This window comes from Balaenoptera borealis, assembly GCF_965194805.1.
Source record: "Balaenoptera borealis genome assembly, chromosome: 1".
NCBI lineage: Eukaryota > Metazoa > Chordata > Mammalia > Artiodactyla > Balaenopteridae > Balaenoptera > Balaenoptera borealis.
This window is the reverse complement of record NC_138860.1, coordinates 76,990,005-77,016,729: the sequence shown is the minus strand read 5'-3', so window position 1 is coordinate 77,016,729 and position 26,725 is coordinate 76,990,005. Positions and strand designations below refer to the sequence as shown.

The 26,725-nt window shown below is 50.9% G+C and overlaps 2 protein-coding genes across 4 annotated transcripts; one reads left to right on the top strand and one right to left on the bottom strand.

The window, feature by feature from the left end:
* Positions 1-5,702: 5,702 nt before the first annotated feature.
* Positions 5,703-16,298, bottom strand: ADAMTS4 (ADAM metallopeptidase with thrombospondin type 1 motif 4). Its single transcript, XM_082405256.1, has 9 exons — positions 12,791-16,298; positions 11,360-11,683; positions 10,976-11,108; positions 10,245-10,415; positions 9,231-9,517; positions 8,937-9,123; positions 8,508-8,683; positions 7,395-7,570; positions 5,703-6,899 (listed from the first exon to the last, which is right to left on the bottom strand). The coding sequence occupies exons 1-9, from the start codon at positions 13,412-13,414 to the stop codon at positions 6,473-6,475; spliced, it is 2,505 nt and encodes an 834-aa protein (XP_082261382.1). The 5' UTR covers positions 13,415-16,298; the 3' UTR covers positions 5,703-6,472.
* A 1,271-nt stretch (positions 16,299-17,569) lies between these two features.
* NDUFS2 (NADH:ubiquinone oxidoreductase core subunit S2) lies at positions 17,570-26,705 on the top strand. 3 transcript variants are annotated; one of them, XM_082406059.1, is made up of 14 exons: positions 17,570-17,709; positions 18,514-18,620; positions 21,323-21,513; positions 23,039-23,159; positions 23,341-23,453; positions 23,711-23,785; positions 23,954-24,031; positions 24,174-24,259; positions 24,464-24,583; positions 25,293-25,422; positions 25,702-25,797; positions 25,977-26,060; positions 26,204-26,261; positions 26,462-26,705. In XM_082406059.1, exons 1-14 carry the CDS (start codon positions 17,615-17,617, stop codon positions 26,497-26,499), a joined length of 1,392 nt encoding a protein of 463 aa, XP_082262185.1. In that variant the 5' UTR covers positions 17,570-17,614; the 3' UTR covers positions 26,500-26,705. The 3 variants fall into 3 exon arrangements, with proteins under 3 accessions (XP_082262185.1, XP_082262184.1, XP_082262186.1); XM_082406058.1 differs by having other exon boundaries at positions 17,587-17,709; positions 18,493-18,620; XM_082406060.1 differs by lacking the exon at positions 26,204-26,261 and having other exon boundaries at positions 17,587-17,709; positions 18,493-18,620.
* Positions 26,706-26,725: the final 20 nt, after the last annotated feature.

The following is a 26,725-nucleotide window of genomic DNA, read 5'->3' as shown; positions in this document are numbered from 1 at the left end:
GTCATAATTTTACCCTTTTCTGAAAATTATCTTTTAACCGATGAATAGTGTTCTAGACACAGGAAACCATAGTGCGAAAGTCTGGAAATGAGGAAGAAATTAGGGAGTTGGGGAAATTAAAAAAATGGATCAATAGGCTAAACGATAGAGTCAGGGGAATGGTGAAAGAGGAAACTGAAGAGGTAAATAGGTGCCAGATAATGAAAGACTCCATAAACCACATTAAAAGAGATTGAGTTTTATCCTGTGGGCAAGAAGAAAGCCTTAAAGTGCTCTAAACAGAGAATGCTACGATCAGAACTAGGAATTTTACTCTGGTGGAAATGTGGAGCATTATTGGAGTGGTCAAGACTGGAAGCAGGGACCTATTAAGGAGGTTACCACAGCAATCCAGGAGTGAGATGAAACTCATGCAAAACGAGGTAATATCAGTGGGACTGGAAGGAAGAGGACACCTTTGAGAACTTTTAGGAGGCAAATAGGACTTGGTGATTGGCTGGATGTATCAAGTCAGGGAGTTAGAAGACTCCAAGAGGACTCCCGGATATCTTTTTAAAAATTAATTAATTAATTGATTGATTGATTGATTAATTTGGCTGTGCCTGGTCTTAGTTGTGGCATGTGGGATCTAGTTCCCTGACCAGGGATAGAACCTGGGCCCCCTGCATTGCGACCGCAGAGTCTTAACCATTGGACCACCAGGGAGGTCTCGACTCCCAGATTTCTAATGTGGACCACTGGGTGGATGATGGCGACATTTAATGAGAAACAAAACTTAGAAGAGGCACATTTGGGAGAAACAGTGGAGATGACAAGTTAAACTTTGGAACTCATGAGTTTGAGGTGCCTATGGAGGCTCAGAATTAGATAATACTGGATTTGAATACAACGGCAGCTTTGAAACCCACTGGCTGTGTAATGTTCAGCAATACACTCTCTGGGTTTCATCCACACAGTGAACCCATCTTAAGTGGTTTTGTGATAATTAGTGAGAATTATGGAAAAGGGCCAGCAGACAGCAGATATTCAATACATCTGATTTTGAGCACCAAGTAAGAGCCAAGTAAAAGCCCTCATTTTTTTTTAAAAGATCTCACTGTGTAGTGGAAAAGACACACATACAGAAAATTGAAATGTAGTTCTTCTAGAGGGCACTTCCTCAGCCTCTGCTCGTCCACGGTGTCCTACTCTTATAAAACTGACCTTCACCTTCTTATCCCTCCTATCTACCATCTTCTAATAACTCCTCTACATTCATTTGCAAGCTCCCTGTTTTCAAGAACCTTCATCTCTACTCCTTTTCACCCTGGCCACATCCTGGGCTTAGTCATCCCCTAGAATTGCTAGTTTCTGAAACCTTAAATTCTTATATGCTGGTTTCCACCACAACATCCTATCTTTCTGTATTCTGAATAAATCCTGGGGCCCCTAGAGGCCCGGTCATGACACACAACATAACAGAAGAAACCCAGTCTAGTAATAAAAAAACTAATTTAACATAATTTAAATCTCTACTTAGTTTCTCAAGGAAACATCAGAGGCACGGGGGAGGGGAGAGTGAAGCAGGAGCACATTTTAATACACAGCTCAATGTCTTTAAAATCCTCTCTCCCCCACTTAACATTTTCTGCCGAGATGGTAGCTTCTCCCCAAAACTACGCCTTCCAACTCGACTCAGTTGCTTACAGAATTATCCACCAGCTTCAAGTCTGTTCACTTTACTTTGATTTTGCATAACAGAGCAGAGCCTGGGAGCTGACCTAGCAAGCAGAAGTTCTTTTTTCTTCCACCACTACCCTACTCTCCAAAAGCCCTTATAGCTTACTTCTAGAAGGGGAGGCAGGCACCTCCTCCAGGAACACTTCCTTGACCCCATATTCTATGCCCCTCTTCTATCATGGCACCTATCACACAGGTCTGGAATCTTTGTCTTACCTGACTGTCTTAGCCACCAGACTATGAACTCTCTGAGGACAGAGACCATGTCTTCCTTTTTATTATCCCCTGAAAGTAACCTAGAACTTTTGGCACAAATTCTACAAAATAGCCTATTTTAGATCTGACCTAGAAAGTTCCTTGGTATACTTATTTTCTCATGCTAATGCAGGAGTGGGAAGGGAACAGGGAACGGAAGAGATTTGAGGGGAAGAGAATCAGCATGTATTGACACTTACTAGAAGCCACACACAGGGTCAAGCATTTACATCATTATATTCTTAAGTTCTGACAACCTCTCCATAACGCAGGTGGTAATATACCCATTTTACAGATAAAGAAACTGAGGCTCACAGAGATCAAGTAATTTAAGATCATGCCATTACATCTTGGCTCTTGCAAAGCTTAGATTCAGTCTGACTCCAAAAATCTGTGCCCTTTCCAGACACTGTGAGAGAATGATTTGATTCTAGTTTATAACATAATGGCTTATTTATTGAACAAATAAGTGGGGTGAACAATTCATTCTCACTGGGGAATTAGGTCAATTAATATATTTTCTCTGACCCATTTTCAGGCCCCAGTTCTCACATTTTCAGCTTCTCAATGCTTATTTGCATCTACATTATCAAGAGAATGTGCTAATGTATCTCTATGGAGTTGGACATGTGTATGTCAATGTGTGTCACTGTTTGTGTATTTGTTTATTACTGGGTTTGTAGGGCCTGTTATTGGTTGCCCAAAGATTGTGAGGGATGCCTTCAATCTATACTTCCTCCCCTCCCTTTCCTTCCTAAAGCTACTTAAGTTCTCTGGGCCTGTCCCCATATAAGGTCCTATCTGAGGAAGTTGTTCGGTATTGTTGTTCCCCCCCTCCCCTCATCTGCCTCTTTCTGAGCATTTTTAGAACTGGTGGTTTCCCACAGCTGTCAGCTGGTTACTCTTGCTGCCAATGATTTTAGCTTGCCCCCAGCGACAGTCAATAGGGAAGGTGTTCAACTGGTTCAGAAGCATCCTCTGAGCCAATAAAATGTTACCACATTAAGTTCTACTTTCTTCCCCCTTCCTCCTCCACAAGTCTGACCAATGGGATGCTGGTTTTGTCAATTACTATCAATCTGGTATTTTAGAAAACAAAACACTGTAATACCGTATGGAGATTATAAAGAAGTGGAGCCAGAGATGGAGTAGAAATGTAACCGAGTAGTTGCTCCCACGGCACCCCTCAGGAATGCTGGCTCTCCCACCCCCACCACACAAACAGGGGTTGGACAAATGCCCAGATTTCCTCCGCTCTAATCACTGAAGTCGAGAATCTCAGGGACAGAAAGAACTTAAAGAAACTGGCCCAACTCACAGTTATTGCTTCGACCTCTTCCCCCACCTTGAACACACAGGCACACTTGCCATCCCATAAAATAGTTGTCCATCTCTCCTTGAACTTCTGCAGGGACGGGGCTCTCTCAGCAGTCACCTAGTCTTCTTCCTCCAGCTCATCACCATTCTTTTTCCCTTAAGGACCAGATACTTGAACTGTCTCCATGCCTTCTTCCTTCCTGTTATTCCTGTTTCTCCTCCTGCTTGTACACCCACACCCCAGCTCAGGCCCATGAAGGCAATAAGTGGGCCGACTGAGGAGTCAGAGCTCATCTTGGCTCTTTGAGGGAGGTATGCCCTCCCCACATCCATAGCAAGAACTTGTTCACTCCTGACATCAGGATATTAGGCAGTCTACAGCCTGGGTCTGGGAAGGGTGGTATGGGCGAGAACATTCCAGGAAGGGGTGAGGCCTTGCTAGGGATTTAGGGCCAGGATACCCATCAATTCTCTTTGAGGAGCAGCTCTCTCTTCTCTTCTCTTTCACTGTATGCCTCCCCGCCCCCCACCCCAACACCCAATCACACAGGTAGCCTCTAAACTCAGTAACTTTCCAGGAAAAACTGCTTCATGGCAGTCAGAAGCCTACTCAGTGAGTAAAGGGCTTTCTCTTAAAATAATGGATAGAAGTGATTTATTACTGTCGGCACTAAAGAAACGTAAGAAGGGCTATCATGATTACCTGTTCCTCAAGGTCCAGCCCAAGACTCACCCTCCTTAACCCTCATAGCCCATTAAGCCCAGGCATCAATCTCTGTACAGGTCAATTTGCCCTTATCGTACAGTTCTTTGTACCATCCAATGTTTCTCTTTGTGGAGGTATAGTACAGAACCTTCCCCCAGACGGCAGTGAGAATCTTTATTTGTGTATTGTTTGCGTTTGTACTTTACATCTACTTAGCACAGAACTCTGCTTATTGTACCATCAGCTCATAGTATTAAGGTCTGTCTATAAACATGTTATTGGTGGTCCAATTTTGCTAATCAGATGAAATAGTTGAAGATCGCTCTGGCCTTGTCCCACTCTCCTGTTTCTCCCTCCTCTAGCCTGGTTGGTAGGAGGACAGGAGGAAGGGCCTGGGCCCAAGCACAGCGGTGGGGGCCATGCATACGGAATAAAAGAAGCTGAGCAGAGTAGGGGGCTGCCCTGTTCCCAGTGCTGCCAAGGGAGTAAGTGCCATGCTCGGTGGCACAAAGTCCAGGGCACTGTGTAAGGCGCTACCTACCTGGTACAGAACTTGAGCAGCGAAGCCCAGCCCCAGTGAGCAGATGCACACAACTGCTACACTCTCCATGGCTTGCCTTAATCCCCTAGTCCCAGCACTATATCCCAAGCAGTATTGGGCAGCCCAGCTAAGAGCTACTATGGCAGAGTGAAGCACCCCTAGTTCCCCCGTTTCCCCCGCTTCCACTCCCTCCTCAGGGTCTTCTTTACCTATAGTTCCTCCCTCACCTCCACATTCAGCCCTTCTCCGATCCCTAGCAGTCCTGCTACTACCAGGCAAGACTCTACATTCTTGCAGGGTCCACCTGCCACCCTTTCCCAACCCTGTTCCCTTAAGCAAAGTCACCTGCTCCGAAGGAAAAGTAGAACTGATTTCCGCCACCACTGAACACCTGGCTCCCCCTCACCTCAGCTCCCTCTCCATGCCTTTTTTTTTTGCCCTCCTGACTATCCCCTACTCCTCTTATTAAATTCCATTCTAACATCACATCTTCAAAGAAGTCTGCTGGGTTTACACTGGTTGATTCTGGGGACCCTGTCCCAGTCACTCAGTAGTCGTAAGGATAACCTCTCACATGGGTGCAGCCTTCACTATTTTCTCACATGGGTACAGCCTTCACTATTTTGAAAATATGGTAACATTTGTTCAGAACAACCCTGTGGGAACAGGTATATTTTAGCCCCATTACACACATGAGCAACCTAAGGCTCAACATCCGTGACTTACCCACCACTACCAGCTAGGAAGACGCTGAACCCCAACTTAGATTCAGACCCATGGGCTCCCGGCTCCAGTGGTCTTTCTATAACAGCTCCCCACAACCCCCTCAACTAGCACTCTCATTACTAAGCGCTTGTTTGTTTTGACGGTAGATGTTGTAGTTATCTTTCACATTCGTGTTCTTGTCAATTGTGCTTGTAGCCAAGTGTTTATTACGCCTCCATGTGGTTGGGATCCTCCAGAGATCAGGGACAGAACTGTCCTTTCTCTGACAGTCCTTCAGAATCCAGGCTAGGGCTCTGCCAACCAAAGGAATTGGGCCTGGGGACAAGGGCAGGCACCACTGATGCAGATCTTTGCCACCTTCAAATGCACTGCAGACTCCATGGACAGTGGAGCCCAGGACGGTAAGGTGGTGATAATAATAACTGACAGCAGCTGACATTTGTTGAGCACTTACCAAGTGCTAGGCATTATGCTAGTTCTTTATTTACATTAATCCTTATAACAAATTTCCAAGGGAGGTATTATTATTGTCAAATGAGGAAACTAGTGTTCAGAGATGTGGAGCCAGGGTGCAACCCACATCTGTCTGACTCCAAAAGGAGCACATAAATAGCAGAATTCAATTTATATTTAAAAATATGATAATCCCTTACTCCCTGAAGGCCTATCCTACCCTTGACTCTTCCTTTCCCAGAAAATAAAATTCAGGGAGAGGAAAGCTGGGCAGGAGGAACCTCATACACACACGCACACACACACACACATCTTCTCTCTCACACACACACAGATCACTTACGCCTATCACCACCACCCTGGATTTCCTAGACAGGGTGAGGGCTATGAGGGCAGGGCGTCAGTTTCCCCAGGACCCTGGCCCTCATCCCCTTCCCTGGTGCTAAATAAAAGTGAATAAATACTAAATAAATACAACCGGGGTCTACCCTGCCTTCCCCCTCCCTCCTGTGACCAGCAGGGCAGAGGGGGCAGTTTAGATAGGGGACTATCTCCCAGCCCCTTCCATCCACCAGCCATCCAGGGCAGGAAACCCGGGCAGGGCCAGCCTGCTCGGTAGGGCAGAGAGGAGGGGCGGGCTCACATCACAGCCCCTCCCCCACTGTGTCTCGTTGCGAGACAGCTGCCGAGCCCCCTCATTCTCCCAGCCAAGTCCGAGGCCCCGGTGCCCAGAAAGGGCAGCCGGGACGGTGAGGTTATTTCCTGCCCGCCCAGGAGCGCCGCCGGAGGATCTCCAGAATCTGGGCCTTGCGGTGCAGCCAGTCCTGGGGAGGGGGGCGTGGCGTTGAAGGGGCTGGCCAGGGCACGAAGAAGCTGTAGCGGAGGCGTACATTCTCGGGGTTGCCAGCCACCAGGACCTGCAGCGTTAAGGGCTGAGCCAGGGGCCCGTGGCCGGACAGTGTCTCCGAGGCTGCAGTGGCCCCGCTGTAGCGCAAGCTGACTGCCCCGGGCAGGACCACGTCTGTGGGGGAGGGTATCAGCGTGTATTCACCATTGAGGGCATAGGAGCCATCGGGGAGCTTCAGGGCCAGGTAGAGGCTCCGGACACCAGGGGTACCCTGCTGCCGGACCAGGATGTGGGTGGCCCCTGCAGGGATGGTGACCACATTGTTGTATCCGTACCTGTGTGCAAGGAGTAGAGGAGAACTCAGCATCTTCCTGAATCCTCTCAGCCTTTCTGAGCTGTGTTTGTATGACTGTATGTGTGTAGAAGGTTGTCTCCCCAGACCTACGTGAGCTGTCCAGACTAGATCTGAGCTACATGCAAATGTGCCCTCCTTCCTCTTCTCTCCGGGCCTTTACACCTGCTGCCCCCTTACTGAGGTGCCCATCTAAGCCCCGCCTCCTTGGTGCCTGTCCAATTCCTATTCTTTCTCCAGAAGGGAGGTCACCTCCTGGGAAGCCTTCCCTGATGCCCACAAGTGCCCTCACAGCAGCCCAGGCTGGCACCTTTGAGCAGGTGGGACACTGCGCTGTAACTGCGTACTCGTCTGTCTCCCCTACTAGACTGTACGTCAGCTCTTTGAGAGGAGAAGCAGTGTTGAATTCACCTCTGTATCCCCAGGGCCCAGAACAGCATCCCGGAAGGTGGGAGGAGGAAATAAATAGTGAATGAACCTGAATTTTCTGAAGGAGCCAGACTGCTTGCTGCAGCTAGAACCATCCCCACCGCACACCATGCACTTGTCAAATTTCTTTTTGGAGCCAATGACGCGGTCACAGCCGGCATGGATGCAGCGGCCCTGGACACAGACTGAGGAGCTGTCTGGGGAACAGGGCGTCCCATCTACCACCTGAGGAGAAGAGAGGGAGTGATGAAAGGGTCTTCCTTAGTCAAAACGGGCTGGTAAATCGAACAAGACCCATATCCCATCAGGGAGGGGATGCCAGAAAAGTTGCGTGAGGGAGAGAATGTGGATGGAGTGTGGAGGGAACCCCAGCCACTGTAAGGGATGATAATCATAAAAGCCACCATTTTCAGAGCACTCACTGTGAATTAGGCACTGTGCTAAGTGCTATATAAATCTCACAACCACTATTTGAGGTTTGTAGAGATGGAACACTGAGGTTTAGAAAGATTAGGAGCTTGCCCTAAGGTTACACAGCTGGCAAGCAGAGAAGCCAACAGGGGAATTGCTGGTCCGAGTCGCAACACCAAGCCCTAAATCTTGGTGGTACCGTCCCAGCTGGGCACTAGAGGGCAGTCAACCTGCAGGCATTCTCCCCAGAACAGAGGTGAAGGATGCAAAACTGCTAGGCTTGTTCTTCCTTCTTCAGCCTCAACCCAGGGTCCTATCACAGAGAGGGGGTGCAGGGACATCGCTGTCTCCAGGAGGCCTATCCAGTGAGGGACTGGCCATCCATGAGCTCAATGAGGCCACCACTGTAATTTGCCAGAGGAGCCCATGGGAAGGGGGCAGAGAAGTGTCCAAAAGTCCACACACTTCCATTCTCACAAAATGGAGCACTGGAAGATGGGAGAGAGAGAGGGAAAGAAACCAAGGGAAATGGGATAGGCTAGAGCTGCCTGATTGGCAACTTATCCAGAGTCCAGGGCTAGTTTTCTAAATACCCACGGACAGAGAAGTCTGAGTGGACCCCTGGGCTGGCTGGGCATGGCTGTGGGAACGCCAGCAATAGTGCTGTTTGGGATCTCTGCCATCAGACAGTAGAGGGCGGCTTGGGGAGTGTGTGAGCTTAGACAGGGCCCTGGGGCATCCTGGTCCTCACCCGTGGCTCCAGCACATAGTAGTAGCCCAGTGCCCGGGCCTGGCAGGTGAGTTTGCACTGGTCCCGGGGCGCCACACCTGTGTAGCGAGGAACCCAGTCCATGGGCCCTGGGAAGTTCTTGAAGAGGTCAGTGCGGTGGTTGTAGGCAGCACACTGCTCTTCACGGAAGGTCAGTGCTGTAGGGTTAAAATGGACAGTCAGAGCCCCTCTCTCCTCACGCCGCCCCACCAGCCCCTCCACCTAGCCTCTCAGACCTCCAGACAGCATGGCAGCTCTCTCCCCCACAGACTACCTGTCACTTTCCTGAAGGGTAAAGTCACCCCCCTCAACAGCAGGGACAGTCAACACCTCCTTGGTCCCTGAACTCAAGGGACAGCCCTTTCTGTCCTACCAATCCCTCCCAAGGCTCCCATCCCTCCCACTCCTTACCTGAGCCAGTTGGGCAGTCCTGGGTATTGCAGGAACGAAAGCGGGTATGGCGGCCCTCGCAGTACTTGCCACCATTCCGGGGGATGGGCCGTGTGCAGTCCCGGGAAGAGAACTGGACACCACCTCCACAGCTCCGAGAGCAGTCACCCCATGATCCCCAGGGGCCCCAGCCACCAGCCTGTGGGATCTGCAGAAGGAGAGAACGGAAGAGTGGGATAAATACACTCTCTTGGGCTCAGGGCTACCCCCTACTCCCCCAGGCCCTCTGCCCCTCCCCTGCCCTTGGGATCTCACATTGAAGTCCTGGAGCTGGTCCACGTGGAGGCAGCGGCCACCCATACAGGCCTGTGCAGGCCCACAGGGGGTACCATCAGCCCAGGGTGAATGCTTGGTCTGGCACATGGAGTGGCCATTGAGATGGCCAGAGCACCAGAGGGCAGCACAGGGCGGCGGCAGCTGCGGACAATGGCGTGAGTCAGGCCCAAAGGTCAGCTGGCACTGGCGGTCAGCATCATAATCCTTGCCGGGGAAAGTCACAGGCAGATGCAGGGGAGCCTCTGGCTTGTCTAAGAGACAGTGCCCTGGGAAAAGAGGCAGGGGTATGAAGTCACCAGTAGGTTGAAGGGGTGCCAGCCTTGGGCTCCCCAGGGCCTGATAGATCCTAAAATCCAAATTCTAGGACTGGAAGAAGCTTTAAATAGCAGCTAAATTTATTCAATGCTTATTATGTGATGAACATTGGCTAAATGCTTGACCAACAGTATCGTGTTTAATCATGGCCAAAGCCTATGAGGTAGTTACCGTTATTATGCATATTTTACAGATCAGCTACACAGAAGTGAGGTAACTTACAGTCACACATCTACACACATCTAAAGAACAGGATCAGGATAGGAACTCAAAGCACTAGATCTTCCTACCTGTCCTAACCAGCTACAGAATTCTTGAGTCTGCTTCTCATCAACAGCCCTGCCCATCATAGTCATACTGCTCGGCATGCACACCTCAAGTGACAAGGCAGTCACCTCCTTTCACAACTAGCCCCTTCCAGTGTTGGATAGTTGTGGCCCTTAGAAGGTCAATTCTAATTCTTTTGAGCCAAAACTTGCCTCTTGTAGCTGTGCTATTTATTCTGAGAGGAAGTGGGAGCCACACAAAGGCAGCAGCATTTCTCACCCCATCCCACACTGCAGAGGAGGCACATTGGAAGGAGTCAATTTGGCCCATGTGAAATGCAGCAGAAGAGAAAGTACAGTGGGGGGCAGGAACTGGGTCCTGCACAGGGAAAGGGGAGTGCCATCTGCTTACCATAGCCATTGTCCAGGAAGTCAGTGATGAAGCGGGCACTGCAGGGGGACCAGGGCTCCTCGGGATCCACGTGAGCCATCACAGGAGCCATGACATGGCGGGAGGTACTCCCAGGCCCATTCAGACCAACACATGGCTTTGAGTTGTCATGGAGCATGTTGAAGACATGGCCTGTGGGAGCAGAGGCCCTGTTAGGGTCCAAGGGTCTCATCCCTGTGCCCTCAGGGGGTTGCAGGCCCATCATAAGCCTGGGTGCAGCTACGGATGGTCAGATCCATTCCCCATCCCAACTTGCCCCCGAATCTCTTTCTGGTGCTCCAAGGGCTTCTCAATATGTAGCCCCCCTTGCTCTGTCTCCCCTCTCCCCATGATACACTCAGGACCCCTCCCTACCCACTTTTCCTTATAGTCAACATTCCCAACCCTGATTCCATCCACTCTATCACTGACTCTTGTGAATAATCTCTCTCAGTACTGTGCCACCTCCCCTCCAAACACACACACACAGTTCACAGTAGATTCCTACACACTATCTCATTTAATAGAAAAATCTAAATGTTTGTCTACATCCGGAGCAGAGAAGGGTAACGGCCCTGGACCTAGCCCTGGGGAAAAGGAAGAAACACCTTGTGACCTGCATTTGTACCCCGGTGAGCTCACTGTCCCCTCACCTCACCCCTGATAGCTCTCTCACTCATCACAGGTGCCCCATGACCCCACCCCCACCTTACCCAGTTCATGAGCAGCAGTGAAGGCTGATTGGAGCCCATCATCCTCCACGATAGCACAGCTCCGAGCTGGGTCACACACAGTGCCCACATCAGCCATGCCTAGAGTGTCACAAGTAGAGACCCCACACAGGTCCTGTGGAGAGGGAGATCAGAGACAACACATGAGGAACCAAGACACCAGCGTCCATTGAGCTGAGATCCAGATTAGTGGAGAACTGGGCACTGCGTATCCAGCACCGTCAGGGCCCAGATAGCACTGGCAGTGTGGCTGGGGCCAGGCACCAGGTGGAACAACTCCAGGGGCACCATTTACATCACAGTCTGTGCAGTGGTGCTTCTTGGAGTTGTGCAGTGCATGGCCTGAGGTGCTGATTGGGGCCTCACCTGACGGGTAAACAGAATGGCTGTGTCAAAGTGGTCAGGGTCCGAGTCCTCGGGGGTGTTGAGTCCTCGCTGCCAGGCACAGAAGCTGCGCAGGGTCTGGGCGGCACTGGGCCCTACTTGGGGCCCTTCCTCACCTGGCCCCAGAATCACTAGCCGAGTCACCACCAAGCTGACAGGGTTGCGGATGCTTGGGTGCTTGAAGGCCTTGGCCGCCGCTGCCATGACCGTCAGCAGGTAGCGCTTTAGCCCACCACCGTGAAATGCCGCCATCTTGTCATCTGCCACCACCAGGGTCTCCACAAATCTACTCAGTGAAGCAAAGCGCTGGAGAGGAAAAAGGGGGAGGAGGATCCTGAAATAGCCTCCCAGACCCATGGATCACTTCTCCCCTCCCTTACTTCCTGGGTCTGGAACTCAGCAGAGGCAGCTGGGCCACATACATCCCACGGGATTCCTGATGGGTCTTGGTGGGGCCTCCCCCCCAACTCCAAATCCCAGGGCTTTTGTGGTAACGCTGAGAAATCATCTGCTGGTTCTGAGAAGGGGAGGGGATGGGGATGCCACGTCCCAGGGCTATGTGGGCCCAAGAGGTGAAAAGCAGCTGGGACTGCCTCTGGGAGGGACTTTGGGGTCCCCCAGGCCTGAGTGTGTCTGGGGCTGCAGGACTGAGGCTAGAGGGCTGGGCTGCAACGTGTCTGTCCTGTGTGGTTGGAGGAACAATTCAGTCAGCAGCTAGGGCCAGGGCCAGATCTCAGCGTGGCGGGTGTGGAGGGAGCGTCTGGTCTGGATTAAAGCTAGAGAGGGAGGGAGGAAGGAAGGGAAGAAGGGGGGAGACTGGGAGTGGGAGGGAGGAAAGGACGGAGCCTCAGGCAGCCTTGCAGTCAGTCCACAATGTGGGAAGGGGACAGACCAGAAGGGGGTTCAGGATGCCTTTCCTCCCCGGTCCACTCCTGCCCTAGTTTGCAGTTTGCCAGAACAATTTTGAAGACAGCATCAGAAGCCAGAGGCCAATCTCTTGGGCCTCAAACCTCACTCCTTTAGCTGGTGGTGAAAATCAAATTTGAGGCCCAGAAAAGAGTCAAGGCCAAGGGGCTATCAGGAGGGCCTCATTGTTGGGGACGGTGCCAGTAGGATGCCATGGCCAGGCAGGGTCAGGGTGGGGAGGGAGAGCGGTCATTCCCAGCATAGAGTCTCTGACCCACCTCTGGGAATCCCCTTGGGATCAGCGGTCTGGCTAGGAGAAGGGTTGGGGCAGGGAAAAGCCAGAGCCTTCCCAGGAAAGGAGGCCAGTGGAAAGAGAAAAGGCAGGCAGAAGGGAGGGAAGCAGCAGACTGGCCAGAAGTGGAAGTGGGTGGAGAGAAGGTGAATAGGGGTCAGTAGGACAGACATGGCAGGAGGACACTGCAGGACACAGACTCCAGGGCTGCCTACCTTGGCTCTTCGTGGGCTGGAACTGGGGTTCCCGGGAGGAGCCTGGACGTTGCAAATGGGGCCCTGGCCGCTGGCAGGACTCTTCCGGCGTAGGATGTGAGCCCCAGGCCCACCAGCAGAGTTAGGGGTGCCTCCTTCCAGGGGCTGGATGTGGAGTTCGGTCCCTCGATACTGCAGCACCCCTAACAGAGCTCCCCCATCCCAGTGCAGAGATGCCACCGACTCCGGATCTCCATTGATGGTGCCAGTGAGGTAGGTGCCCGGCTCTGCCCCGCCCAGGAGCTCAGGCGCCCGGCCCAGGTATTGCACCGTCAGCCCCTCCACCCGCACGCCGGGGTCCTGCTCCAGCTCTAGTAGCAGCATCTCCCCAAAGGCCGGCAAGCGGTATAACAGCCTGGCAGGGGTGCCCAAACCAGGCAGGACGCTGTCGTTGAGCTTCTCTGGAAACACGATCTCCTCCTCCCGGGGCAGGGGGCTGGCCGGCCAGGCTGAGGGCAGAAGGGAGGCCAGCAGCAGCAGAAGCGGCCCGGAGACGGGCACGGTGGGGAGCAGCAGGCGGGGTTGGATTCCCCACAGGCAGCACTCCGCCAAGCCCCTCCCGGGATGCGAGTCCGTCCGGGACATGGCACTGGTGCTGAAGCTGGGAGGGACTGAGGCCGTCTGGGCACCAAGTCCTCCCCGCCCTGGCTTTGGAAAGCTCCTCTCTGCAGCCTGGGCGCTCGGACCCCTGCCAGGGTCAGAGGCAGAATTTTCAGAGGGTCTGGGGACCTTCAGAGGAGATGGAGAAAACTTGGCCCTTAGGCTTAGGAGAGGTGCCTAGTGGTCTGGTTCCTCCAAACTCTCCTCCCACACCCTCCTCTCCTGGATCTTTGTTTCTCCCTGCCTGTGTCTTCTGCAGCTTCTCTGGCCTCTCCCTTTGCACTCCCTCAGACTCTGTCTGGCTTCGCTTCTGTGCCTGTCCTCTCTCTGCCTCCTTCCGCCGTGCCTTTGTTTCTGTCTTTCTCCTCCTCTCTCTCCCGTGTCTATGTGTCTGTGGGTCTCCCTGTGAGTTCTTCCCAGCCTTTCTCCGCGCCAGCTCTTTTAAGCATCCTGAGTCACTACGATTGGCTGAGCTATAAGCCATTCAGCCAGGAGCTCTGGTGGTAGGACTCAGATGGGTGTTTCATTGCTTCCCAAAAATCTAGTTTTTGTTTTCCTTTAAAAAAAAATGGGACTTGCCCAGGGGAGGGGAATCTCTAGCAGCCGGATGGATCATAGGCACTGGGCCAGCTGATGACATAGCCTTTTCCCAAACCCCACAGTCGGCTCTCAGCTGTCTCTTTCCCTTTTTGGTGGGACAGAGCCCCAGGAGGGGTAGGAAGTCAGAGAAAGGCCCTGGAAAACACGCGAAGAAAGGACCATGGTCCCAGGAGAATTCTAGCTCCCACTGTCTAACCTGGCACATCCTCCCTTTTCTCAGGGATCCCTCATGATGCCCCTAGAGGCTGGTTTCCAGGGCCGAGGGAACTGAGTGAGCTGCCAGGGAAAGAGGGTGGGGAACAGGTAAGGAAGCATCAAGAGGGCAGAACAAAGAAAGGAGGTGGCTTGACACTGCTCAGGATGGGACCAAGCAGCTGGAGAGAGTACAGGAGGCAGGGAGAAGGGGCAGGCAAGGAGACGGTGATCAGGCAGTGTACTGTCCAAAGGTAGGATATGAGTCTGCTTAGAATGGGCACATGGAGCCGGCAGAGGACAAGGCAGGAGGGGTTAACGACTCTTTCTTTTATAGAAGGAAGATCTAGGGTGGCACCTCCTCTTCCCTAACGTCTCTTCTCTCCCTCAGGATCCCCTTTCCTGAATTACCATTCCCCGCCCCCTCAGAAGCCCAGACAGCCATTCTGCCTCCAGCCTCCATTCCCCCCAGAGCTCCCCTCCCCACTTCCTGACTCCCCATTTCCCTGGCCCGGCTCCCAGTAGCTTCCCCCAGGCTCTTGGCCCTGCTCCTACCCACTCCCAACTGCCCTAAACCCTCCCCCAGCCTCAAGTCAGCCAGCCCCCAGCACAGGAAAGACATGCTTTCTCAGGAACCCAGAAGTACCCTATGCCAATCCATCAGAGGGAATCCCCACCTGGTTCCCCTTTTCGGCCCCACCTTGTCCTAAGAACCCAGTGGTTCCTGGAATATCTAGTAATCTTTTATTTCTCATTCCCCATGGGACAGGGAGAGGGTGGTTGCAGCATTGTGTGTACAGGAAAATTAGGGAACTGAGAGAAACAGGAACCCAGTGCCTGGGATGGAGAGAGTGCTTGGGGAGGAAGAGGTAATGTTAGGGAAAGGAAGCAAAATGATTCCCTTGGTTTGGGACTGGAGAGAACTCAGCAAAGAAGTCTTGGGGGTGGATTCTCAAGACAAGGAAGGAAAGGGTTCAGAAGTAGGGGCAATTTCTGCTCACCCCATGCTATGGCCACTCCTTTCCCCAGGATATCCCCAGGAAGGAGAGTACAGTCAGCACTTTCCTTTCCCAGAGGCAGACCACCTGCCCCTGCCCCCATTCCTCTATTCACTCTCTGCCTAGTCACCTCCTGTTCTCCACATCCCATCCGCCAAAATACTTCCTTTTCCACTCCCTTCCTGCTCAGGTTGCTAATACCTGCCCTGGTGACCATCACTTCCTGTATCACCCACCCCCTTCTGACTGCAGGACCCACCACATGCCCTGACCCTGGTCCTAAGTGGAGGGGGTTGGTGCTGCAGGAGTCAGACAAAGGATGGGAGACCAGAAGGGGCAGGGGCAAGAGGAGCTATCACCAGAGGACTCTTACTGCCCCTTTTCACCCGCATCTGAGATGAGGACAAAGGGGGCGAGTAAGCAGTGAGAGACAAAAGGCCTTAGAGTAACAGCAGCAGTGTGTGTGGGGAGTGCTGGCAGCAGGGAAAAGGCACAAAAGATGCCGTGTCCTAGGCAGCCCCCCAGGATCCCTCACCCTAGTTCCAGCTCAAGTTGCCCCTAGGGCCAAGCAGCCCGGAGTCTATCCTGACTTCTCCTAGGCTGGATTAGGGCAAATAAATGCAGTCCCCACATCGTCCTCCCTCACTATCACCACATTCACTGTGTTTCAGCTATACCGGGAGAGAAGCCCCAGGGAGACGGTGGGGAATGAGGGGGGCAGGGACGCACAGCCTCTGTCTGGCTCTGTGAGGGCTGCCGAGCCCACCCAGGTCCCAGTCAGTTCCCACAGCCAGGGATATGGCCTCGCCCTTTGGTACAGTTCCCATTAGGTCAACTCGCAGGCTAGAAGTCTGGCTTTCCCCTCTTTCTTTGTAGCTAAGAATTCCCTGTCTCTGCCACTCTCCTGGTCTGTCTGCCCCACCCTGCTGTCCTGCTGGTGGGCTGTGGCCCAGGCACCCTGTCTGAAGGAGATCTGGGGAAGGCCTCTTTCCAGGCCCCAAGTGGGAGGGATGTGCAAAGTTAACGGGTGGCCCAGCTGGAGCTGGGCTTGGAGGCAGAGAGAACAGGAACTAGCTCCAAGGCTGGAACTCCTCTTTGTCTCTTCCACACAGGATTAGGATCAGACTCCTGCTGGTACTGCATTTCTATGCCGTTGGCCAGTACAGAGGCCAGGTCAGAAAGATATGAGGTAGGACTTCCCTGGTGGCACAGTGGTTAAGAATCCGCCTGCCAGTGCAGGGGACATGGGTTCGAGCCCTGGTCTGGGAAGATCCCACATGCCGCGGAGCAACTAAGCCCATGCACCACAACTACTGAGCCTGAGCTCTAGAGCCTGCGAGCCACAGCTACTGAGCCCGCGTGCCACAACTACTGAGCCTGAGCTCTAGAGCCTGCGAGCCACAGCTACTGAGCCCGCGTGCCACAACTACTGAAGCTACGCCTAGAGCCTGTGCTCCGCAACAACAGAAGTCATCACAGTGAGAAGCCCCCGCTCGCTGAAACTAGAGAAAGCCCGCGTGCAGCAATGAAGACCCAATGCAGTTAAAAATAAATAAATAAATTTATTTAAAAAAAAAAAAAAAGAAAGATATGAGGTAAAAGAGACTGACCCAGGATGGAAGTGGGGTGCGAGGCATCGCTAAGGGCACTTCTTGGGTCTGTAATTCTGTGGGTTCTGGAAGCCTGGCAGATATCAGGGTCACCCATAGGAGACCTCCTCTCCTCATGAGGTGGCTCCTACACACCCCAGCAGCCCGTTCCAATGCTGGTGGCCTTCGCATCCTACTCTTTTTTCATTTTACTTTGGCAGGAGCTCTCAGACCCGCCCAGCCCCACTTGGGTCCCTTCTCCCTAACCCATTTAGGCCGTCTGGAAATTAGCTAGCTCTCCCGGCTCCGAATCTTTTGGATTCGGGGATAAAGAGGTAATTTTGGATTCTGGGGTAGCAAAGCCCGGGGCTACCCCAGAAGGGCAGGGCTCAGACACAACCAGAGAGCAGGGCTACAGCAGCGGTGCAGCTCAGGCGAGGAGTGGGGAAGGGCCCCCATGTGAGTGTCCGCCTGGCTCCGGGCGGCAGGGCACTTTCTAAGGCGCGCAGGCAGCTCGGCGATGATGCGCGAGGGGCGCCGCTGCCCGCAGCAGGAACTGCAAGTTTCTCTTGCTCAGCCTTAGAAGAGCCCACCAGGAGCGGTGGGAAGCAAGGCCCCCAGCCTCCGGTATTTAAGCGAAAGTGAAGGCCGGGTGCAGAACCCGGATGTTGTCAGGTTCGCGCTCGGCGACCCCGCCAGCTTCCAAGAGGGCGGCTGCGTGGTGCCAATAGGCGAGAAGCCCACAAGGAGGCGCGCAAGAGGCACTTCCGCCCGGTTCTCCTTCCCGCAGTCTGTGGCGGGGCAAGATGGCGACGCTCAGGGCTCTATGCGGCCTCCGGGGCGTCGCGGCCCTGGTGCTGCGGCCCGGGGCTGGGGCCCGACTGCCGATTCAGCCCACCAGGTGAGACGAAGGGCAGCCCTCGATGCGCTGTCCCCAGGGCTAGGGTTTCTCGAGTCCGGGGACTCCACGGGCCCTGTGACCCCCTATGAAAGAATGACCCAGGCCCGTGACCCCTCGCCCAGGCCTGCTCTATCGAGTTCCAGGATCCAGTGGTGCCTGCCTTGGCCGAGGGAGGAAAGAGGGTTTGAGCTCGATCTGCCGGAGGTGAAATCAGTTGGAGGGAGACTCTGCGCCTCAGTGTTAGTGATAATGTCACCCTCCCTTTATGTCCTGCTGCTTTTCCCAAACCCCTTCACGGGTGGGGCGCGACTGGTGAAAAGTCTCCTTAGACGCTGTGGAAGAAGAGGAGAGCAACCCCGATAGACTTAAAGGAGGAACATAAACCAAGAATCCCCGGGTTGGCCCCAGTGCATTGTTCTGGCCATACTTGAGCAGAGCCAAGGAGCCAGCATGCCCCACCCCCCTTTCTTTTTTTACTCTTGGGTTGACCTTGAATAAACACCTTTCTTGAGTTCACATTCACCAGGATGGGAATATGAATATGACCAGAATTTAAAGGAGCTGGGATCCCCAGCTTTGCATGCGTACGGGTGATAGGTGAAGTGATTTCAGGAATAAGTTGTTAGTAAGGATGGAACCTCTAGAATTCCAGTTTGTTCTGCCAGAGCGACACAACTCTGTGTCAGTGACTTGGCATTGAAGAATCCAAGACACCCTTCCCTGGGCCCACCTGAAAGTGAATGGGAACAGAGGAACCAAGCACTGTTCAGGCCCTTTGTCTAGGATGTGTCATTACCTCCCCAGAGGTGCTCGGCAATGGCAGCCAGATGTGGAATGGGCAGAGCAGTTTGGGGGTGCTGTCATGTACCCCACCAAGGAAACAGCCCACTGGAAGCCTCCACCTTGGAATGGTGAGTGCCCAGTGCCACTGTCCCAACCCACACCCCTCCATGCCCCAAGCTGATTTCTAGGTGCTCTTGACCTTTCCGTGTGAGGCAAATTTTAGCCACCAACTCTTTTTGCATCTTTAACCTTGCAACTCGACAAACGTGACAATAGTGATAATAGGAGGTATTTGTCAAGTAGAATATTCCAAGAGAAAAGAAAGAGAAGGTCCCAGCCAACCCTCGAAGATCCCTACCAAATTTATATCTTTAGCTTCAGCTTTTTCCAGAGGTTCAGTATATTTCCATCTCCCTCTTGACAAGGTGGTTTTTCCCACTGGCACCCAAATGAAACCTTTCTGAATACGAAACATTTTTACCCCCATCAAAACTAGCTCTTCCTTGTGATTTTTTTTTTTTATAATTAATTAATTAATTAATTAATTTATTTATTTTTGGCTGTGTTGGGTCTTCGTTTCTGTGCGAGGGCTTTCTCTAGTTGCGGCAAGTGGGGGCCACTCTTCATCGCGGTGCGCGGGCCTCTCACTATCGCGGCCTCTCTTGTTGCGGAGTACAGGCTCCAGACGCGCAGGCTCAGTAGTTGTGGCTCACGGGCCTAGTTGCTCCGCGGCATGTGGGATCTTCCCAGATCAGGGCTCGAACCCGTGTCCCCTGCATTGGCAGGCAGATTCTCAACCACTGCGCCACCAGGGAAGCCCTTCCTTGTGATTTTTAATTTTGATCAGTGACTCCCTCATTCTCCTAATCCCTCAGGATTGAAACTTTTTAGTCACCTTTGGCTCTTTTTTCTCTCTTGCCCTCCATGTCTATGTCCAATAACATGCAGATTCTTTAACAATGTTTCACATCTGGTCATTTCTCCCTTTGTTGTTTCGATTTATTTTGTATTAGATCTTGATTATTTCGGAAGTTTCTTTGATGGGTTCTTGCCACTGATATAGTCTCCCTCCAGCTATCCTATACAGTGTCTGTGGCTTTATCTTCCCCAAACATCATTTTAGCATGTCATTCATTCTTTTGCTCGAAAACCTTTAAAGGAACTTCTAGTTACCTTTCAAAAATTTAACAGTAACAATAGCTGAGTGCTTACCGTGTGCTGAGTGTTTTTGTATGCATTATTTCACTTAGTTGTTACAACAACCCTATGAGAGTGATACTAATAGTATCCCAATTTTGAGGAAATAATGGTGTAGAGAGATTAAAAAGTGGTTGAGGACACAGGTGGATTTGTACGTGGGTCTGTCTGACTCCAAAGCCCATGGTGAAGAATTTTGGTTGCATAGGTGGACTCTGGTTTCAGATCTCAACTCTCCATTTACCAGTGAATAAAGTACCTACTTCATAGCGTTATTGTAAGGATTAAATGAGATACAGGTAACATAAACCACATAATATAGTGATTGGCTCATGCTAAGTCCTCCCTAAGTGTTATTAATAATACTGATAATTGGGGTTTCCCTGGTGGTGCAGTGGTTAAGAATCTGCCTGCCAGTGCAGGGGACACGGGTTCAAGCCCTGATCCGGGAAGATCCCACATGCCGTGGAGCAACTAAGCCCGTGCGCCACAACTACTGAGCCTGTGAGCCACAACTGCTGAAGCCCGTGCGCCTAGAGTCCGTGCTCCGCAACAAGAGAAACCACTCTAGTGAGAAGCCCACGCACCGCAACAAAGTGTAGCCCCTGCTCGCCACAACTAGAGAAAGCCCGTGTGTACCAGTGAAGACGCAGCCAAAAATAAATAAATTAAATAAATTAATTTAAAATAAATAAATAAATAAATAATACTGATAATTGAACCACTACCCCCTCCCCCCTACTGCCTGCCAACACTTAATCTTCTGTCTCTTGGCAGACAAGAGTTCCATAGATATTTACTTTCTTGTTTCTAAGATTTGACATGTGTTCATTCCATAGCATGGGATGCCTCTTCTCTCTACCTATCTGAATCATTCCCTGTGTTTAAGAACCAAGTCATATCTTGCCTCCATGAGATCTTCACAGTGTTCTTTCCTTTCTTTAAATACTTAACGGCTAAGCAACTTACTTGGCAACTTGTAAATTTGACTTGTGTTACTAGTTTCTCACATATACTTATTTCCCAAATTAAATTGTAAGCCTCTTGAGGGTAAAAACTGTCAATTAGTAGTAGTAAGAATTAAGTATACATTTCCCAATTAGTTGGCCATTCAGCAGATACATCTGGAGAGCAGTGTATCTTCGTGGTTAAGAGTGTGGAGTCTGGAGCTGACCAGGCTGAGTTAAATCCTGACTCTGCCACTTACTAACTCCGACAATTCATTTAGTCTTTCTGGCCTCAATTTCTCCAATGAGATGAGGATAATGATAGTATCAACTACTTATATGGTTGTTGAAATAATTAAATTAATTAAAATAAGTAAAGTGCTTAGAGTAGTGCCTGGCACATAATAAGGACTGTATAAGTGTTATCTATCATTATTATTATTTTTTAAAGGTATCCTGAGAGACACGGAAAGAGTGAGGCTCATGGTCCCTCTTGTCAGAAAGTTTAGATCTCCCTTCTCTTTTTCCCATCTAATGGTCTTCTTCCTGGTTATGATAAAGGTTAGGAAATCAGCAGGGTATGGAATGGTGAGATGGAAAGTCTCCAGGGAGATGCTAACTCCTTGCTGTCTTTTGGGGGTTCTCAAAGGAATTACCATTTGGCTCAACTATTTCCCACTTCTCAGATGTGGACCCTCCAAAGGACACGTTGGTGTCGAACCTGACCCTGAACTTTGGGCCCCAGCACCCAGCAGCCCATGGAGTCCTGCGGCTAGTGATGGAATTGAGTGGGGAGATGGTGCGCAAGTGCGACCCTCACATCGGGCTGCTGCACCGAGGCACCGAGAAGCTCATTGAATACAAGACCTATCTGCAGGTGTGGGGGGTGAACGGGGACCTGTTGACAGGACCTGGGGATGCTTTAACCTGGGTCTTTGCCAGTTCGCTGCCCCAAAACCCCAGGGGAGGAGGGTGTTGAGAGGAGTAGCCCGTTGAGGTTATTAGGATAGTTTTGGTTGGGAGGATGGAGGGGTGTGGCAGGGGATGCTTGACTTGGATCATGTGGACTTGGTTTATCAAACAGAAATACTTTGGACCTGGAGCTACACTCCTAGCTCTTCTCGGGCTGACTTTTGGCTGACCCCTTTATCCTTACTCTAGTGCCTCAGTTTCCCTGCTCTAATGTCATACTAGTACGTCAAAGCTGGCGTCCTTGGGGTCAGGGAAAGAGGAGAGAGACGTCAGCTCCCCAGGTTTAACAGCTGATTCTTGTATCTTCCAGCATTCTAAGTTTGTTTTCGAAATACTCAGTGAGTCAGAGTGACCGGGAGGGAGTTTGTAACAGAGTTTGCTGTTTTTAGGAGAACTCTGTGACCCAAATAATGAGGGTCAGATTTGAAGAAATTGGATCTGGCATAGGAATCTGAAGTTTTTTTCTCACTGTCATGAAGAAAGCTCTTGATAACAGAGGACGATGGGGTTAGGATTTAGAACCAGCTGACTAGAATGTGATTCCCCCAAAGAGTCCAGGCAATGATGGTTTCTGGTCCCAGAGTCCATGGAGTTAACCCCTGTAGCTTTATCCCACGTCACAGTGACATCAGGGCAAGAACTGGCTGTTCCAAGGCAAGGCGTCTTAGCTCCGCCTCCTTCCTGGAAGCTGAAGCTGGTTCAGCGTACAGCTGGGACTTAGCTTTCTTGGTATTCTGGGGAAGAACCATTTCTACCTGACTCTTCCTCCAGAAACAAATCCCATTCTTCTTGGTGTTCTTAATTTCCTCCTGAGATTACCTTTCTCCTGCAGTATCTCAGAGAGGCGTTCTTCTTTGACAGAGGCGTCACTTGGCCCAGAAGACTTGGTTGGCAGTGGTGTGCTGGAGCTAACTCATACTGGCTCACAAGAACAGACTGTTAAATTTTCAGAAATTTTGTGAGCCAGTTGTTAAACACAGCTGTTATTAAAAATCACATTATACTAGCTTGCGATTTAATATATTAAAAATCAAGGTAAGAAGTATCAAAATCCATGCCTTCATTATTTTACTACATTTTTCTACGCTGTGCTCTTTAGGTATTTACTTCCATTGTATCTGTATAGTGGAAATACTGTGTAATGGTGTGCTACTCGGCCCAGTGCTGTCTGTGGTCAGTTACATAATGTTGGTAGTTTAAAGTGGGACTCGTAGGAGTATTTTCACCATGGAAATTGGCAAACACGACAAATTGGGGTCCCCCCACCTTCACCCCTTCAGTGTGTTTCATCCTGCCTTCCTGAGGCTCCTGAGGTTGGGAAGGTTTATGTAGCACTGACCTCTGATGCCCACTGAAAGCAGTGCTTCTAGCAGCCAGACTGAGGGTTCCTTGGCCTGTTAGATGTGATCCCGATTCCTCCCTCTTCCCAGGCCCTTCCATACTTTGACCGGCTAGACTATGTGTCCATGATGTGTAACGAACAGGCCTATTCACTGGCTGTGGAGAAGTTGCTCAACATCCAGCCTCCTCCTCGGGCACAGTGGATCCGAGGTACGCCCCATCCCCTTCTTCCTGTGGCCCACTGAGAGTACAGCATAGTGCCTCTGCCCCCCAGCTTAGGAGCGCCGAACCGGAGCTTAGTATGCAGACTCCAGGCTCTGCCCAGAACTGCTCTGTCAGCCTGGATCCTTGGCTCCTATATCCTTCTCTTCTTGTCTTCACCTCTCTACAGTGCTGTTTGGAGAAATCACTCGGCTTTTGAACCACATCATGGCTGTGACCACACATGCCCTGGACATTGGGGCCATGACCCCTTTCTTCTGGATGTTTGAAGAAAGGGAGAAGGTATGAGAAGGAGGAAAGAATAGGACAAGGGAAGGAGGTGCCAGAGGTAGAGAAGGTATGAAGGAGACGAGAGTAAAAGGAGAGAGAACGTTTAGGGGGAGAAGGTATATTTAACCTGGGTTATATTCTTGAGGAGCTAACCATGTCATGAGGGGTTGATTGGGCACCAGCAGGCTGGGGGTGGGGGAGTAGGCCATCATGGTGTTTGACTTAGGGGCCCAGGACTTTGTCACTAATTCCCAGTGTGTCCTATCAAGATGTTTGAGTTCTACGAGCGAGTGTCTGGGGCTCGGATGCATGCTGCTTATGTCCGGCCAGGAGGTGTGCACCAGGTGAGCAGGATCCCCTGCCTCTCTTAATGTCCAGTCCTTGCTTGTATCCTCTGTGGCCACTGGAGGGCAGCCCTGGCTGATGGAAGCGCTAACCCTGTATCCCTGAGGCAGAGCTGGCTTTCCTTAGTGGAGACTGCACTCACTATCGATTCTCCATTTGTCTTCTAGGACCTACCCCTTGGGCTTATGGATGACATTTATGAGTTTTCTAAGAACTTCTCTCTTCGCATTGATGAGTTGGAGGAGGTAAGATAGGAGTCAGTGGGAAAAATCCCTCTTTTGCCCCAAGAGGATCTGTGGGATTTTAATCCCTAGTTGTAAAGAAATAACAGAGGTATTTGAAGAGTGTCATGAAGAGTGTTCACACACCAGCTCTCTTGCTCAACAGATGCTGACCAACAATAGGATCTGGCAAAATCGGACAGTCGACATTGGGGTTGTAACAGCAGAAGACGCCCTTAACTATGGTTTTAGGTGTGAGGAATAAGACTTCTCTCCTTAGGGGTGGGTGGGTTCCAGCTTAATCTCTTGGCTTCAGGTGTGGCGCCTTCCTTGCCATGCTGTCTTTGTATCCCATGCCCAGAGCGTGCGGGAGGGAGAGGGGAGACTGAGGAAGAGAGCATGACTCTTTTCTTGGTTTGTGGAAAGTGACCCTTGGTCCCGTTATACTCTCTACAGCGGGGTAATGCTCCGGGGCTCGGGCATCCAGTGGGACCTGCGGAAGACCCAGCCCTATGATGTTTATGACCAGGTGGAGTTTGATGTTCCTATTGGCTCTCGAGGGGACTGCTATGATAGGTGAGGCCCAGATCCCTTCTTAGCGCATTGTCCAGCTAGTTTCCCCTATCTAACTTTTCTCTTGACTACTTTCTTCTTTCTCATACTTTCCAGTATCTATTGGAGCTCTTGTGTATGTTAAACTAGGTTGCTTTTCAAAGCACTTGCACCTATGAGACATTTTATTTTACCCTTACATTCTTCTTATGTCTTAGATGGAACTAGTTTTGGCTGCATCTTATAGCTGAGAAAGCTGAAGCAGAAAAGTTAGAGATTAGCCTGGGATATTATTCTGTTAGTAGTGCTTGAGACAAGAATCCTCCTGATCCAGTGCTCTTTCCACTAGATTCTCAGCTTCAAATTCCATTCCTCTTTACTGACGCCAAGAAAAATTTGCTACCGTTTTCTTTTTGAGTCACTTTGACTCTCACCTGTTCTATACTCCAAAAAATGTTTAAGAGGGTAATTAAAGAGGGAAATACTACAGGACATGGTCTGAGAAAACTAGGAGAGGATTTGGTCTGAGAAAACTAGGAGAGGGCCCAGTACTCTAATCAGAAGACTGTAGGTTTTATATGGGTGGCCAGGCCAAGCAGAGATGCTGTACTAGGAGAAAAGAATGAGGAAAGTTACCTAGCACTCTTCAGTTTGGCCAAGGGCATCTTCCCAGCCTCACATCTGATCCTCTGGCTGCTCTTCTCTTGCTCCGAGTCTGTCTCATCTACTTCAGGTACCTGTGTCGGGTGGAGGAGATGCGCCAGTCCCTTCGAATCATCTTACAGTGTCTGAACAAGATGCCTCCCGGGGAGATCAAGGTTGATGATGCCAAAGTGTCTCCACCAAAACGAGCAGAGATGAAGGTTAACTATAGGGGGAGGGAAAAGGGGGAAAGGGGGCAGCGGCTGGGGAGGAGTACCTTTGGATTAAATCCTACTTTTCAGTTTTCCTTTTTCAAATAATTCACTGTATAAGATTCTTAACCTCCCGTAGCCTCCTCTCTTTTTCTGTAACTTCTCTGCTCATTGACTTACATGTGGGATTTTAGACTCCCTGGGGGTAGAGATTATTTTCTGTGTGTGGGTACACCTGCCATACAGTTTGGATCTGGCTTGTTGATGCTCCGTTTTTCCTCTCTCCAGACTTCTATGGAGTCACTGATTCATCACTTTAAGTTGTATACTGAGGGCTACCAAGTTCCTCCAGGGGCCACATACACTGCCATCGAGGCTCCTAAGGTGAGGCAAGAAGGGGAAGGAAAGGACAGTATGTGGAGTGGGTGACTGGAGATGGATGTTCAGTTAAATGCTTGTTCATCAGTGAGAGAGAGGACGTGAGGGTGAATAGAGAGGTTTTTGTTGGCAGAGGAAAGGGTTCTTCCTGTTAATGGAGGCAGCCAACCTTCTTCCTTGGACAGGGAGAGTTTGGGGTGTACCTGGTGTCTGATGGCAGCAGCCGCCCTTATCGATGCAAGATCAAGGCTCCTGGTTTTGCCCACCTGGTAAGAACCAACCCCAAAGATTCTAACGCTAATACATGAATCCAGTAATTAATGACCTTGGTTGAGATTTTTATGAACTTTCACTCCTCCTCCTTCTACCCTGCTTATCTTGCCTAACACTATTGCTGTCTTAATCTCTGCAGGCTGGTTTGGACAAGATGTCTAAGGGACACATGTTGGCGGACGTCGTTGCCATCATAGGTACAAGGCCTGTTGTGTAGTAGAGGTGTTCTAGGCAAGGGAGTTTGAGACTCTGATTGGGGACAGAAACTGAACACTTCCTGTTCAACATAGACGATGGGCATAGACTCAGATCCTCAAATCCTCAGTTTCCTGAGCACAGTAATGAGTTCTAGATTCTTGGTAACATCACTTTTTTTCTCCTCCCCCTGACCTCCTAGGTACCCAAGATATAGTGTTTGGAGAAGTAGATCGGTGAGCACGGGAACAGCATTGGACCTCCCTGCCTACCTGCTTCTTCTGCAGAGCCTGTCCATCGTTGGGAATGGGACTCTGTGTGTGTGTGTGTGTGTGTGTGTGTGTGTGTGTACACGTACATGAATGCTTAGCTGTCAGGCTTTCTGTGCATGTACTGGAAAAGGAGAAATTGTAATAAATTAGCCGCCTTCTGGCCCCAAGCCCAAACTTCTGGTATGTCTTTCTCA

Coding starts and splice junctions, on each gene's coding strand:
- ADAMTS4 (XM_082405256.1), bottom strand. CDS start 13,414: ATGTCCCGGACGGACTCGCATCCCGGGAGGGGCTTGGCGGAGTGCTGC. Junction 11,109..11,359: donor CCATTCTGTTTACCCGTCAG/GTGAGGCCCCAA, acceptor CCCTCTCCACAG/GACCTGTGTGGGGTCTCTAC. Junction 7,571..8,507: donor ACTATGTGCTGGAGCCACGG/GTGAGGACCAGG, acceptor TCTTCTCCTCAG/GTGGTAGATGGGACGCCCTG.
- NDUFS2 (XM_082406058.1), top strand. CDS start 17,615: ATGGCGACGCTCAGGGCTCTATGCGGCCTCCGGGGCGTCGCGGCCCTG. Junction 23,454..23,710: donor TGTTTGAAGAAAGGGAGAAG/GTATGAGAAGGA, acceptor TGTCCTATCAAG/ATGTTTGAGTTCTACGAGCG. Junction 25,798..25,976: donor CTGCCATCGAGGCTCCTAAG/GTGAGGCAAGAA, acceptor TTCCTTGGACAG/GGAGAGTTTGGGGTGTACCT.